The following is a 16915-nucleotide window of genomic DNA, read 5'->3' as shown; positions in this document are numbered from 1 at the left end:
GCTTTCAGCAGAGATTTCTTTGAGCATTTTGTAAACACTGACTGCGGAGTTCTTTGACAATAAATGACATTTTTGTGCATTGTGATCGGTGTCAGGGCCTGGCTCTTGGCACGTGTTTGCATGCAATGGATGTCGAGATCAATGAATGCTGTGGAACTGTTTTTTTGGCATGAGGCCAGCGCTGAGGAAGCATTAAAGTGCAGTGAAATATCGATAAACGGAAATCCCTTAAATGTAACTACCTCTTAAACGGGACACCATCCTTATGGTTGGTTGGTTTTGTATTCATGGAATTGTATTCAGCTTTGTCTCTCAGTAAATGGAACTCCTGATAAACAGAACCAATTTCTGTGGTCCCTTAAGGTTCCGTTTAAAGACAATCCACTGTGCATCAGCACATTGCCCAACCTGCTTTCTTAAGCATGTTTCAAGTGAAAACAACAGCTTGCAAGTGAAAGATTACCATATTTACGCTATCCTAATATGGAGCTTATTTCCCTGGGTCTGAAAATTGGTCTGAAAATTGCCTGTGAACCATGTTTGCAGCATTGGGAACAGTGAACACATACTGTAAAATAGAAGTTGGCATGTTTTTTCTGCAACAATAGTACTCAGTGCTGCCTCGCATCACCTGTCTGCTTGTCCAATCCTTTCGGAGCATTCCAAAGATGAAAATGAAACAAATGACGCGTTCAAATGGATGTCTGAGAGTGCTCTGGCAGAACTACAAAGGTTGTGTAAGACAGCAACTAAGCTTTAACACAAACATAAGCAGTGCTCCAATGGTAATAACTAGGTCTACTTAACTTTATCTGCTCATCCTAGCACTATGGCTTTTAAGCTATCTGTTAATTTTCTAGCACAGCACTCTAAATTGACCAGTCAAATGTGCCACAAAGCTGTCTAGTGGCGGGAGAAAGTAATGTTGAGCCGCTCACTCTGATGGGTGACCGAGGCCTTGGAGCATGCCCTGTTGCTGGGTCATGACCCCCTGTGTCGCTGCCGTTGGCCCCATGGGGTTCTGTCCCATGGGATTCCCCCCGTGAGGGGGTCCCCCCTGCGCGCTCAGGGGCCCCTCGGGCACCCCCAGGTTGGCCTGCTTCTGGATAGTGAGCTCCTGGCTCTCCAGGGAGCCCAGGTACTGGATCTGCTGCGGCGAGGGCACGGGCATCAGGCCGGGCTCACTTTTCATTCCAGGATGACCTGCAAGGGCAAAGGCCACACAAGGCAAGTGAGACACTCTGACTTGATGTAGTCTTCCCACTTCTGCAATGCCCCAGTGTCATGGGATAGCAGTATGTATAAATAAATAACAAATAAATAATGATGATTTTCAAAATGAGGCAGCCACAATGCGTTTCTGGTCCCTGCAATCACTTCCAGTGCCTACTGCACACAAAAGCACGACCTTTAAGATTGGTTTCTATTATTCCAAGAGAGACATCCCTAGGGAGTGCAATTTGGACACCAACAATTATTGCTATTGTTGTTCTAGTAGTGGTAGTAGAAGTAGTAGTTGTGGGAATCCTCGTGTCCCATGATGGTCACGTGCGCGGCAAACATGGCGTCGGGCGCAAGCACGAGAGGTCTGGGGAGAGGGGAGGGAAGTCTTCCTTTCGTGGGTGGCATACAAGAATCGCAAGCGCGAGCAGTGCCGCCAGGCATGTCAAGTGAGATCTGTTCGACATTGCCCGAGTCTCTTTGGTCACCAGCAAGTGGAAACTGTAGAAGGCTCCACTGCCTGTACCCCAGTGTGTAAGTCGGAAGCCCCTCTTTACCTAGCGTATTATTGTCTTCAAGAGAATCCTCATTAATCTAACTATAGCTAGCTGGCCTGCTCTAAGTGATTGTTGCAACCGTTATACATGCTTTCCGAGTGTACACATGGTTGCTGTCCATTGTTTGCTCTAGCTTGTATCGGACTGCGGTACCGGACTGCACACCATATACTACACACCATGGCATGCAGAGGCCTAGTGTCATTGGCATACCCTTGACCCTACACGGTCCAGTGAATCCTTGTTTACAGAGTGTCTACCAAGTTGACATTTCCAAATTCCCTGATTTTTCCAGGTTTTCCCTGAGTGCCATTGCAAAAATCCCTGAGTGACGCAGAGCTATATTTTATGTCAAGACGGGCTGAAACCATGTCGCCCGATGCCGTCACTCTCTAAGCATATGAAAAAGTTAAAAAAACAACAACTTAATTGAGTTTGAATACTAAGGAGTAGTGTTTATTTTATTCAAAAAGAGGATAGAAAGGAGGGGTTAGTAAAATGCACAGCAAATAAAATGTCTTCGAAAAAAGTTGCAAATCGAGTCGGATCCAACATCCTCAAATACGAATAAAAAGGAGATGCATACAGAATCAAATACTTTCGAATATGAGCGATTTCTATCAACTGATAGCAAGCTCAGTGATATGAGGCCCGAACTTTGTCACAATTGAGATTCTTTCCCAACAGCTCGTAAGTCAACCTCAACTGTACTGACATACTGTCAGCCCACATACAACGCCTCAGTGTTGTGTTTCACTGCTTTAAAAAGTTTATTTTGGTTTGGATGAGGGATACCTGCATCTCGGCATCAGCCAACACTTTTTTCTTTAGCTCAAGCTCCTTCAAAACGGCGGCAGCACGCTTCCTTTCCTGTTCATTCCTCAATATGTAGGTTCTTTCTGTTCTTGTCCTCTTTCCGCCACTCGTTCACCCCACGGACCATTTGAAGCATCTTAATTCTTGGTCAGTTGCACAGTCCAAATTCGATTTTTCGAACCCCTTAGGGGCCGCGAAACGTCCGAAAAATCAGCCAGCTGGTAAAAATTAATGCATGTCATTTACTGCCCTTAAGGGGCTCAAACCGCCACAGGCACATTCGAAAACGCTCTGAAGGCCTGTCGGTACACGTATTAGGCATAGCGGTGCTCGTACTGTAACAGAAGATACCGGATGCACGCGTGCATAATTAAGGAATACATACTGTGTCCTGTGGCAATAGCCCCTTCCCACTCTTGTTATGCTTCACTGTAATACATTTTCGTATGCTTCACCAAGTAACATTTCTGTATAGAGGCGAAGCTGACTTTCAGAAACCGGCTTTATGCAATGCACCGTGCTTTCCAAGCTTCTAAGCCAATCGCGAGAACCACAAAGGTGCAGTCAGTACCATTGCTAACAGCAGCGAATTCTTTCAATGAAAAACACGGCACCTAACGGCAAGGAGCTAACAGCGAAAGTCGAAGCAGCTCGGTCTAGCGTTGCCGCAGTGGTGGCTACGGCTGCCAGCGGATCTGCGTGCGAGAGCGCCGGTTCGAGGCGGCGAAGTAATCAAAACGGCAATGGTGATGGCTTTGATTAATGCCGTTTCGGACCTGTGGTCACGGCAAAAAGTCTGGAAAATCGGACGGCAAAGGGTTCTCGCGTCCGAAATTCCAAACGTTCTGATAGATTGACTCTATGGGGTACGTGGTGGTGCCGCGAAGCTGTCCAAATTATCGGGCATCGCGAAAGTCGGTCGTTGACTGTACACTGGAAACTCCTCCAGCCTTCGACAGGGCGTCAAATAGGATTCATTACGATTCCTGTCTATTACTCGAGCCAGCATTACCGCGACTTTCGACCCTTTCAACAAAATTACCAATTTTCCCTGATAGAGGTACAAATTCCCTGAGTTTTCCCTGAGTTTTTCCAGACTACTCAAAATCCCTGAGAATTCCCGGTTTTCCCAGTTTTCCCGGTCGGTAGACACCCTGGTTTAACAAAGTCGCATTCAACATGGAAATACCTTCATATCCAATATTTGTTATAAGCATACACGCTGACATTGATGGAAAAAATTTGGTTTAAAATTTTATATTTGCTTTGTTATACTAAACAGCTGTTAAGCCCAGACCACACATACTCTTACTGACGCGTGCAAGCTCGCGTCTATGCGGCTCGTGCCAGCCGCGCTTTGCAAGAAATGGCCGTATAAACATAGTTGTTTATTATTTCAGAGCTGCTAGATCCGCACAAAAAGGAAAGAAAAAGCACTTTCTCAAGCTGTATAAATCTGCCTCACGGAGAGCTGATTGCACCACGCTGTCGCTGCATAGCCATGCACGCTGACATGAGGCAGACCAAGCACGCAATAACAAGAAAGAACTGTTCACCGGGAACGTGTCGCGTTTCGACCCGTATAAGCTCTGTTGCACTGTCTGCACATGTGTATACATGGTCTGGACTTTATATTTGTGTTTGCTATATCGAAGTTCAACTGTAGTAGCAGTACAGTAGCTATGGCAGCACCCGTGGACTGATAATTTGGACTCGCTCGATTATTCGGACATGCTTAATCCAGACAAGCAGAAAGTATGACATTTCTGTTTTTGTACTTTGCCAGCAGTTCTTTAACACTAAATGTAGCGAGGGACACTACCAATTCTGCCCAAGCCACAGGGACAAGTTGGACCAAGCAGCTAAGTTGTCAAGGCTGCATTTGCAGCATTTGTCATGCATGTTCTGTGCATTCAGCATTTCTTCCAATAGTGAAACGGTGTCAGGCGACTTTTTGGATGCTGTAATAATTTTTTGCCACTTAGAATTATCAGGCAGCTACAGATGGTGCCTACTCCACTGTCAATGCCCATGCCAATTAGAGGGCGGTGACCAAGTGAGCGAAGTGCCGGACAATGACGTAGCGAAGAAACCCACGATCACGAGACTTTTGCAGCACGGTCAATCTCTGTTCATGTTGGCAGGAGATGGATATTTTGTGCATGCAGCATACTTTCATCAATCTGTTGCTACAGCATGACAATGACTGAAATACAGGTTGCATGCAGCGCGTGGGCATGCCAACAATCCGTTGACAAGCTCTTTAATGCGTTATCATTAGGAGAGCCAAATTAGAAAAAAGTATATGTGAAGTGTGGGAAGCCAGTCATGTGGTAGATGCAGGTCATGTGGTACATATATACCGTAAATTCACGAGCAAGAGCCCCTACCCGTGCAAACACCCCCCTCCACTTTTGAAAGATTTGAACTTGGCACTAACTACTGAACAACTGACCCCTCCCTTTCTTCACCCTGTTAACCGCTTCATACATCTTCACCAGACCGCTTGGCAACAGTTGTGTTGTCAATCTTTTTCGAAATTGCATGGTAAATTGCATAAAATTATGCAATTTGGTGCCAAGGAGAAATTTATTGTTTAGCGACACTTCTGCTGAGCCCCAATAGTGGCTTGACCATAACCAGGCATCTTTCTGCATTGCCACAGCCATAGTGCTTTCATCAGTGCCGATTTTCATCCCACATGCAACGTGTCATGTCACATGCTGGTGTGAATTAGGTATGTGGTGCTTTGGAATATGCACAATGTAACAGGCAAGAAGGATGTATTCCTATACTGCCAAAACAGAGAAAAGAAGAAAAGTTGAGGTTGTGGAATGGCATTGGCAAACTGGTAGAAACGTACACACAAGTGAATGCAATTTCGTAATCGGCTGGAAAAGAGTTCGCAAATGATATCAAAACTATGAGGTCCTGTTACAGCACAACTTTGGAAGAGCAAAAGGTCAATGTAAGCTCAGCAATGGTTAGTGAGGAGCTGGTTGATGCTATTTTTGAACATTTAGAGCGTGAAAAGAGCACGGGTCATGCTGTCAGCAACAGGCTCTTGGCAGAAGAGGCAGAGAAAATATCGAACAGCCTGAAGCTTGGAAACTTTGTAGTGTGCTCCCAATACATAAAAAAGTTAGAAAGAAAAAAGGCTGTTTAGCGTAACAATGCGTCTAGTAACAAATGACAACCAAAAGACCCCCATGGTTTCGCTGAGGCTGCAAGAGTTTTCTGTTCTGTAAACTCTGTATGACTTCGCCACGATTTCACACTGCAAAACATTGCTAACATGTATATATGCGCTGTAAGTGACGATTGATACCACGAACTGAACCATGGTCTGAATTGACAACTTGGCTTTTAGAACAAATACCATACAGTAAAAATCTCGTTAAATGGAAGGCCTCAGGACTGAGAGAAATATCCTAATTAGATGGGATTCCCAATTATCTGAAACAACACGAAAGCTAAGAAATCGGCCAGAAAACATGATACATGGGTGGCACATCTTAACTGTCGTTTGTCCACCTACTTGTAAAAGAATTCCCAGATGCGAGACTGATGCTTTCGGTAATTTGCTGCATGAAAAGACAAGCTTTCCAGCTGGTCAACCAAGCGCAACATCTCAGCCTCGCCGCCTTTGAATTCCATGAAGCTGCGCACAACACTCAGTGCATCGATCACTTCCGCCAAAGGGGATGCTCGGGCAGGCTCGTCATCGTTGTTTTCAATGTTGGTGGCCGAGTCGATTGTTCTTAGAGCGATCTCGCTGTCGAGGTCAGTGTAGCTTGTAAGAACTGTGCTCTCGATATTTGAGTAATCGGAGAAGCTGAATGGACTGCACTCTCCATCCTCGGTATGTAAGGCCTCATATTGAGTGCAAAGAGTCTCCCCTTCGTCATCAAATGGGCAGGTGACAGCACAGTCAGCAGAGGTGGTGGTAGCAACTTCCTTCACAAATCCGGTAAGCTCAAAACACCACCGAATGACTGTGGCCTCCACTTGCCTCCACGCATGAACAATGAGGCATATTTCACCAAGGAGGTCAATGACATACTCCGTGCCATTACCGTAGCAAAGGAGCATTTGCTTCAACAAATTGTAGCAATATACTATCTTCCTGGTGTGAAGTATAACGGCTTAATCTATCAGTTGTGATAGTGACGTCGTGTTAGCAGGCAGAAATAACAGCTTAACTGCCTGCAGGTTCTGAATGCCACCGTGCACTGGGCAATCATCAACGATGAACAGAACATTACGCCCTGTGGCCGCAAATGTGTTCAAGGTGCCGCACTTATTCTTCAATAATTGCTGTTGTCATCCAAGCTTTCTTATTGTTCTTGTGAATTAAGTCGTCCTTGGGTGGCAGTCATGCATTTTTAAAACAATGAGGCTTCTCTGTCTTGCCAACAACAAGAAGCGGCAGTTTGTGCTCACCGCACATATTCGCACCAAACAAAACAGTCATTCTGTCTTTCTTCTCTTTCTGCCCCTAATGTCTGCCTCTTTCATAGCAAACATCTTCGTAAGCAGCATTTTGTAGAACAGAGCAGCCTCATCAAGACTGTGCACATCTGCTGCGTCATACTTGGTGGACAGTGGAGTCAAGGTGTGCTGCTTCCAGCCATAACACTCTGGTCCACACTGCCATTCTCACCACAAACAGTAATGAATCTTAAATTGTTCCAATCTTTGAAACGACAGAACCACTCAATGTTGCCTTTGAACTCTGTATGGCCAAGTTGCAGCACCAGCTGGTTGGCTTTCTCCCGCAATATGGTTCCATTGACGGGAAGGTGGGCTACGTTGCTTTCCGCAGCCAAGCAATCAAGGCAGCTTCGACGTCAGTGTATGTAGGAGCGCGTACTTGTGTATGCTTTGCAGAGTGTGTCCTGCTGTATGCGTCAAGTATTTTCTGCTTGTTCTCGACAATGTTACACAGTGTTGACAGGGGCACGTGGTGCTTTTAAGCGAGCAGTTTTTGATGCCAATGACTTGCTGGCCTCTTCAATCAGATAAACCTTTTCTTGCAGCGACAAACTCTTCTCAGCATCTTCTGAGCACACCACAGTTACACAATTTGCAATGAAAAATGCACAGGTGCAGACAAATGCAGCAGTTGCACAACATTTGCCAACTGCAATCCAACTGACAAGAGCAAACAAGGCCCACAAAGCTGAAAAAAGCATGGCCTTCGAGATTCGTTCTTAAAATAAGAACAACACAGATTCTAATTTAGTTGAAGCCTCCGAGATTGGCGACTCCTATTGCACAGTACCGAAGCTGTGGCCAAGTATGCAAATTAACCGGGAAGCGGCAGACTGACCGCACCAATTATCCAGCTAAACATACATGTAAAAATTTGGGACTGCACATGGCATTCATAGATTACGAAAAAGCATTTGATTCAGTAGAGATACCAGCAGTCATACAGGTATTGCGTAATCAAGGAGTATAGACCGCTTATGTAAATATCTTGGAAAATATCTACAGAGATTCCACAGCTACCTTTATTCTACACAAGAAAAGTAGGAAGATACCTATAAAGAAAGGAGTCAGACAAGTAGACACAATCTCTCCACTGCTATTCACTACGTGCTTGGAAGATATATTCAAGCTATTAAACTGGGAAGGTTTAGGAGTAAGGATCAACGGCGAACAGCTCAGCAACCTTCGGTTTGCCGACGACATTGTTCTGTTCAGCAACACTGCAGACAGGTTACAACAATTGATTGAGGACCTTAACAGAGAGTGTAAGAGTGGGGTTGAAGATTAATATGCAGAAGATAAAGATAATGATGAATAACTGGGCAAGGGAACAAGAATTCAAGAGCGCCAGTCAGCCTCTAGTCTGTGAATGAGTACGTTTACCTAGGTCAACTAATCACAGGGAACCCTGACCATGAGAAGGAAATTCACAGAAGAATAAAAATGGGTTGCATCGCACACGGCAGACATAGTGAGCTGGAATGAAGAATGCTAGGCACAACTTTAAGAGACAGAAAGAGAGTGGTTTGGATCAGAGAGCAAACGGGCATAGACGACATTCTAATTGGTGTGAAGAGAAAAAAATGGCGCTGGGCAGGTCATGTCATGCACAGAGTAGATAACCGTCGGACCATTAGGGTGACAGAATGGGTACCAAGAGAAGGGAAGCGCAGTAGAGGACAACAGAAGACTAGGTGGTGCGACGAAATTAGGAAATTTGCAGGTTCTAATTGGAATCGGTTGGCGGAGGTCAGGGGTAATTGGAGATCGCGGGGAGAGGCCTTCGTCCTGCAGTGGACATAAAATAGGCTGATGATGATAATGATGATGATGATGATGATGATATAATACAAATTATCCGGCATTCCCAATTAACTAAGTATGAATTACTGGGGTTCTACTGTAGCTGGTGAAGCAACAGTATTCATCGCAAACATTGGCTGCGCCAGGTATGTTTTCACAGTTGCTAGCTGCGGGAGATAAGAGAAGAAAGAGCTGCGAACGAACAGAGCCAGCAGCTTCAGTCAATTAAGGACTGGATCACGCGGCTTCACCGGGATGTGAAGGCGCACACCAAAATGCTTGAAACATCCACCACTACTCCGAGCATCGACGCTCGCTTGCTCCACATCTGGGAAGCCCGGCGTAGCCAGCTGAAGCATTGGAAAAGGCAAAGATTAAATCGCAAGCTCAAGAGGCGAGTAGCACTACTCACACAAGAGGCTGCGGGATACGCTACCACGCTATGCCGAGAGAATTGGCTATCCCTCTGCGACAGCTTGAGAGGAAGACTGAGTACTTCCAAGACGTGGAAGTTATTGAGGTATTTAATCAACCCGGCCAGCAGCAAAATGGAATCCCACTACAATATGGCCCGAGTAATTCACCAGTTTCCTGGAAACGAGGCGGACCTCCTTTTGACTCTCAAAGCCCAGTACTTCCCCACACAGCCATCGGAGCCTCTGCCACCCTACACCGGCACCCCTAACGAGCTCCTAGATGAGGACATTCATCTACATGAAGTAACAGCGGCGATAATGGGCTTGAGACGCCACACAGCCCCGGGAATGGACCAAATTACCAATAAGGCACTTGTAAATCTTGACAGCCCCTCGCTACTAGAGCTTACCGCTCATCTTAACGAAGTATGGAGGGAAGGAAACTTTCCCAAGGAATGGAAAATGGCCGAGGTTCGTCTGATACCGAAGCCAGGCAAGCCACCAGCGATTGAGAACCTACGACCGATCACCCTCACTTCATGTGTAGGAAAGCTCCTAGAGCACATCGTTCTCAACCGGCTACAACCATTCCTAGAGGACTCGGGGAAACTTCCAACAACGATGATAGGATTCCGTCCACACCTCTCAACTTAAGACATCCTACTTCAGCTGAAAGAGGAGGTGATTGTACCAGCGACATGCAACTCCCCCATGGCTATCCTCGCCTTAGATCTTAAAGGGGCGTTCGATAACGTCAAGCATACAGCAATCTTCAAACCCCTTCCTACTGGGCGGGCGCGGCACACCACAGGGCGCAGTGTTATCCCCTCTCCTTTTCAATATCGCCGTAATAGGCCTACCGCCGCTCCTCGATAACATCCCAGGGATCCGGCATGGCCTATATGCCGACGACATTACCATCTGGTCATCCACAGGGTCCATCGGGGAAATGGAGAACCGCTTGCAGGAAGCTGCAGACGTGGTGAGCGACTATGCTAAGTCATGCGGGCTCAGCTGCGCCCCCCAAAAGTTGGAGCTACTCCTGGTCTCACCGCGAAAGAAGCACACATCCGACTCGCCCACTATCAACATACAACTGGAGGGACACACTATCGTTCCGCCTCAGAGCGTAAGAGTTGGATCGCACCAATACAATATTAATTAAAAAGCTTAAGAATACAACAGCCCAAGTTACCCACATGATCCGGCGAATAACAACCAAGACAAGAGGCATGGGGGAGGCGGACACGCTTTGGCTTGTCCAAGCCTTCGTCGTTTCTCGAATAACTTACGCTATTCCATACGCACTTCTCAACGCTACGGAACTCAAGAAAATCAACACAATAATCAGAAAAGCATTTAAGCAGGCGATGGGCTTGCCAATCAGTACGTCTACAGAACGCCTACTATGACTAGGTGTGCACAACACGGCCGAGGAGCTGATAGCACATTTATCCAGTCAGCGAACAAGGCTGGCGGTTATGCCTGGGGCTTTCTGCCCCTCTGAGCCATCCACCGCCTCAGACTGTGAGCTTACTCCATGCCATCCGGAGCAACATCACCGTACGTCCTCTACCTCGAAATATGCACCCAGTGCACCACGCAGAGCGAAGGGAGGCCCGCGCCCTGGCCATACACAAGCGATACGGGACTTTACCCTCTACAGCCTACACGGACGCGGCTTCTTACCCCAGACGCGCAGCCACAACAGCCACCGTAGTCGTCAACAAAGAACATCGGACCAGCATTTATCTCACACGATACAATCCCCTCCAAGCCGAGGAAGCGGCCATAGCCCTCGCGCTCTCCCAAACAGAGCTTGAAGTCATAGTGACCGACTCCCAACAGGCGTGCCGCAACTTTGCTAGCGGCAGAATTCATACCACTACGCTCCGGATCATCAATCAAAAGCCGCCAACAAGATCAGTCATGATCATCTGGGCGCCAGCTCATCAATGCATTCCTGGCAACAAGGTCGCCAACCACGTGGCTCGAGATCTGACCCACCAAGCCGACACCGAGGAATCTGAACCCGAGCTAATGCACCCTTTAATCTCGTGCCAAGACATCACACAACACTACAAGCTGACCCGCAGAACATATGCACCCCCACACAAGTCACTACCTAGAGAGCAGGAGCGATTCCTCCGAGCTCTACAGGTTAATACATTCGCCCTCCCAACCAGAAATCACCTCATAGCACCTACACAATTCTCTCCGCAATGCCGCTTCTGCGCAGAGCCCGGGTCCCTCAGACACATAGTAGGCGGTTGCAGAGCGGCACCATTAAATCCTCCAAACCCTTACCCCACTAACGAGCTTTGGGAGAGAGCCTTGGCCAGCTCCGACCTCGAGGATCAGCAACGGCTGATTGCGAGGGCCCAGGACGCGGCTCGAGCTCAAGGCATTCTGGAATGAGGACACCTCTCCAAAGCTGCATTCACCCAATAAAAATGTTCATTCTCTCTCTCTCTTGGCAGCATGTGCGTACGGTCACAAGCTTCCAGCTTTTTAGATTTTCATAGCCGAGTGGAAAGATACCAGCCAAGGCCTCTGTGAACTCTTGCATTCGAGGTGAATCTTGCACCAATTTGGTGTTCCTTTCATAGCATAGCACTTTTCGTTTACAAATGGCATTTTCTTTTTTTTTAATGTGTAGGAAACGTATGCCTAACTGCATCAAGAAATGGCTGGATGGCCTCAGAAAAATTCCAGAAGTGGGTGGTGAGGGTCTGGGGTACAAACAGAGATGACGTGTGGTGGCTGCTCATCTGGACCAGGCACCGATCAATAAGATCCCAGCAGCAAGGGAACCATTAGAGGAATGCGACACGGATGTCGTGTGATCTGCCTTTCAGCTGCTGCAGCCAGCTGATATTTGCTAGAAATGCCCATTCAAGGCTCTACTTCGCAGTGTGTGGTCAGCCTTCGTCAGGAAGGGTGAGAGGGAACCAAAGGGTAACCTCTCAAAGCTGTGCCAGCAAGACGTCCTGTGCTTTTTGTCTCTGAGGCATGGGCTGCCGTTTCCGAAGAAACTATCATTTGTTCATTCAATGGGTGCGGCGACTCCAACACACATGATGGTTTGGACGATGGTGCGCTGCCCGAATGCCTCTCTGCTGCTGGCGCTGTGCGGCCAGAAGATCGCGAGCCCCTCCAGGCTGAGTGCTTGCACAGGACTCAGAGGAGTCGTTTGACGAATTTTAAAGCGATGACGTTGAACAAAAAACACTAAATTCATATTCAATAAAGCGTATAAATAAAAAAAAAGGCTCTGAATTTTTCTTTTTTGGCAACTGTTCTGCCACCATCTGGAATGGCGGCGGAATAGATTGGCTGTCACCCACCAACCTTTCTTTATTAATCTTTCACCCTAAGGGGCAGGTGGGGAGAATGGGATACTTGCTTGAAATGTATAGCACTATATAGTTGAAAAGTTCATGCACTTCTTTAAAAAAGAACCCTTTCTTGTGTCAACATTTTGGCCGGAGACCGACCTATCTCAAGATCGAAAACAGAATGTTTTGTTTCTTCCCAGTCCGACGCATCAGCACAAGCAGCCATGACAAAACTGAATTAACCATAGCCAATTTAATTGAACTCTACTGTAGTCAAAATACTTTCTTGCCACAGATCCCACATAGCTGGCTGTTTCTCAACTTTTGTTTGCAGTGCTTTTCCTGATAAGCATGGATAAGCGATAAGCATTATTTTGTGCTTATATGTTCCTCATTTCTTCAAGCATGCATGCGTCACGTCCCTTTCAGAAGATACTAGTTGGCATCTTTATTTACAAGTGACAAAAGAACATTTAATTTTGTTTTCTGTCTTGAGAAAGGTTAGAACGCTGACACAATAAGCAGTTGTTTTTTAAAAAAGTGCATAAGCTTTTTACATTCAAGCTTCTTACATTAAAAATTATAACCCTGTGGCAGCCCATAAATACCTTGACGTCATGTATGTATTACAGCGGACTCCCTTTAACGGAACCTCAAGGGACCAGGGAAATTGGTGCCGTTTATCAGGAGTTCCATTTACTGAGACAAAGCTGAATACAATTCCATGAATGCAAAACAAATCAACCATGAGGATGGTGTTCCATTTAAGAGGCAGTTCCACTTAAGCAATTTTTGTCCATCGAGATTCCACTGTGTGTGGGTGTGTACGTGCGTGCGTGTGTAAAATGCTACTGATGGTGCTCTGCTTCGGAACATCGTCAGTTGCACTTCGCTCCTTGAAAAGGCATGACATGTGCCGAGTGAGCTTCTGAACAATGCTTTGCACTGTGGTAAACAAAGTTTAAATCATAAATCTGGGCTAAATCGCCATGGGATATTTTAGCTTTTTTTCTAACGTGTACTTTTATTTCAAGTAAATGTACCTAAAAAATTGCCTGTGAGCTACAATGGGATATGAAACAGAAACAGTGTTCACAATAATCGCAACAGCCTACTGTCAGGACCAGTACCATTGCCATTGCTGCCACAAGAGGGTGACAGGATATGGCTTCATGGGGGTAGGTGACATTTTTCAATGTGCAACAGGACGAGCTGGAGGAGGGGTAAGTCTGAAGCCAAGATCACACGTACGCTAACAGATGTGCGCAAGCTCGCGTCCTTGCGCCAAGCGCCTGCCGCGCATGGACACGGCAGGCGCTTGGTACTTTGTTATTGACAGCATTTCAAAATGCTTCGATATCTATAAATGTAATTGGTATATTTTTTATAGCTGTTAGATCAGCACAAAAAAGGAAAGAAGAAGCACTTTCTTGCATAATATAAATCTGCTTCACTGAGAATTGAACGTTCTGCGCCGTAGCTGCGTAGCCAGGCGTGCTGACACGAGGCAACCCAAGCGCGCGATAACAGGGAGGAGCTGTTCCCCGAGATCACACCGCGTTTCGACACGTATGAGCCATGCCGCACCGTCTGCGCATGCGTGGCCGCGTGGATGCGAGCATGCGCGCGTCCACAAGCGTCCGTGTGGTCTAGGCTTAAGCGTGAGCCAACGACTCGTAACTCTACAACTCGCAATGGCTGCATAGTCATTCAAGAGATACAGAATGTCAAACACAAGTGACCGCAGAGAGGACAACATGTGGGCCCTAGTGATAAACGGCGGTTCAAGAGTCGAAAGCATGCTGCATTTTTTTATTGCATACTATAAACAGCTGCACAGTAAATTCGGAGGTATTTTGTGGAATCCCGATTACACGACCTTCTCTACACCTAAGCACACAGGCATTCCTGCTTCCCGCCCCCACTAAAATGAATCTGGGATTTCAAATCCCAACCTTGTGGTGCCAATGCCGCTCAGCCACAGTGAGAGTCAGTCACATGATATTGTCACATACGAGTATGTGCCGCTGTGGACAAAAGGACGTTGTGAGGTGAAGAGGAGGTTGAAGTGTCTCGATGATCGGTAGATGGTGTTACCCCGACTACTGAACTACAACCTCGTAACTGTACATATTGTAAATACATATATTTTCTCCCCAGTAACAATATCATAAAAAAAATGTATATACATGTATACACACTAGGAGGGCTAAATCTTCTTCCTGGCATCCTTCATCCCACCAATCGGAAAACAATCATGGAGCTCGGTCACTCACCTGTCGCTGCAGATGTGCCCATGCCAGTGACAAACTCCGGTGGGTCTTGCGTGAGTGGTGTGGCCGACCGCTTTCGCGAACTGCCTGCTGACGATGGGCTGGGTACGGCACTGCCCCCACCGGGCGTGGTTGGTGTGTGTGGGCCCCCACGACAAGGCTTGGGTGAGCTCAGTGGTGTCGTCTGCACACTGCCAGGGCTAGGGTTTGCCAGCCGACCGCCACCAGCTGGATGGGAGAACTGCCGCGTCCCAGGGTCAGTTGCTGGAGATGCTGTGCCAAGACGAGGGGATGGCGACGTTGGTGGGTGGGGACTGGGAGCCATCGGACCTCGTGCCCCGTAGGGTGGGGGCGGCCCCTGCTGGAGACGTGGGCTCGCGCGAGATGCGGGGCTCCGTGGTGGCGGCGGGACTGTGCCTGGGCTTCCACTGCCACCAGCACCACCAGCACCACCGTAGTTTGGCGGGCTGGACCCCGAGGACCCGCGAACCGACGGTGAGAAAGGCTGGAGGGCTGGGCTGCCACAAGGTGCGGATCCCGGGAATGAACCACCCCCACCACACTGGGAGGGGCCAGCAGGCCGACCACCAAAGGAGCCCCCTCCTCCGGCTGTCTGCTGCTGCTGTTGCGTTGCTGCTCCGGGGCTGAACACCATACCAGGGCTGGCGCCTGGTGCTGCGGAGAAGTTGGACGATGCGCCAGCTGGACTGGCTCCCGGCGCGCCGGGGAACCCCGAAGGTGTTGGTGGGTTGGAGAAGGAACCAGGTGAGTTGAAGCCGGCGCACGAATTGGGCCTGTTGCCCGTAGCACCGGCCGCACCGCCAGGGCCTACGGTGCCGTTGTTGAAGTTTGGGTTGGGGCAAGATCCCGGCCGTGCAATGTAGCCACTGGGTGAGCCAGAGGCTGAGAACTCGTTGCCGCATGCCGGGAAGAGCCCCTGTGGTTGAGTGGCAGCAGTGGCCCCCTTGCGGCGCCGGTCCTCGAGGTACGGCTTTTGGGCCGGCATGCCTCCTTGCTGCTGCTGCTGGGTTTGCCAGTCGGCTGGCGGGTGGCCCATCATGGCTCCCTGGGGCCCTGCACAACAGCATGTCTGGTTTCCAGAGGCTGAAGACCTGATCCACTCTTCACGCTTCACCGATGCTGGCTTCTGGTAGACGTTTCTTTGTAGCTGTCCAAGGCTCTGCCCGTCTGGTTGAGATGAAACATTTTCTCTTTTTTTTCTTTTTCTTTTTTGTTGGGTACAAGGCTCCTGCGTGGGAGCTGAAACATCATTTAAGTTTTTGTTTGGCTACTGAACTTTTCTTGTGCCCTTTCTATTAAGGGGGGACGAGGCACTTCAAAAAACTTGTTTATTTTTTAAACAATTTGACAAAAATTTCAGCAGTTAATGTGTTTTCACGAGCTGATCTCAAAAATGAAATATCTTTTTTTGTACGATAAATATTTTTTTACGGTATCCAAAACAGGATATTCTTTGTTTAGGGCCTAATTAGCTCATTAACAGCAACTTGCACAGCGATCTACAGCACACGGAATCGATTCTGAATGTTCACACTGTGTCGTAAGCTCTAAATGATTGTTTTAGGCCATTTTAAAACAAAGATATAGGTTGTCCAACTTAATCATAACAAATACCCAACTTGATATTATTCTAATATCAAGGTGGGCATTTTTTATGACCAAGTTTGACAACATTTAACTTTGCTCAAAAATGGCCTAAAACAACTATTTGTAGCTTACGACACAGTGTGAACATTCAGAATCAATTCAGTGTGCTATATGTTACTGTGCAAGTTGCTCTTAATTTGCCCATTAGGCCTTAAACCAAGAACATCCTCTTTGGGATATCATAAAAAATATTTCTAATAGGAAAAAAGCAATTGAATTTCTGAAGTCAGCTGGTAAAAATACATTAACTGCATAAATTTCATTAAATCTTTTTAAGAAAATAAAAAAGTATTCTAAAGTGCCTCGTCCCCCCCTTAACTTTGAGGAAG

General features: G+C 47.3%; 1 protein-coding gene across 2 annotated transcripts in view; it reads right to left on the bottom strand.

Moving 5' to 3' along the window:
* LOC126539534 (uncharacterized) overlaps nt 1-16915 on the bottom strand; it is a 174860-nt gene that overhangs the window by 8162 nt on the left and 149783 nt on the right. For both annotated transcript variants that reach the window (XM_050186406.3, XM_050186410.3), the window contains 2 exons: nt 14922-16178; nt 939-1203 (listed from right to left, as the gene is read on the bottom strand). In XM_050186406.3, coding sequence (XP_050042363.1) covers nt 939-1203; nt 14922-16178 — 1522 coding nt within the window. The remainder of the gene's footprint in view (nt 1-938; nt 1204-14921; nt 16179-16915) is intronic.

Source organism: Dermacentor andersoni, chromosome 11, assembly GCF_023375885.2.
Source record: "Dermacentor andersoni chromosome 11, qqDerAnde1_hic_scaffold, whole genome shotgun sequence".
Lineage (NCBI taxonomy): Eukaryota > Metazoa > Arthropoda > Arachnida > Ixodida > Ixodidae > Dermacentor > Dermacentor andersoni.
Note: the sequence above shows the minus strand (reverse complement) of the source record. Positions and strands in the feature narration are given on the sequence as shown.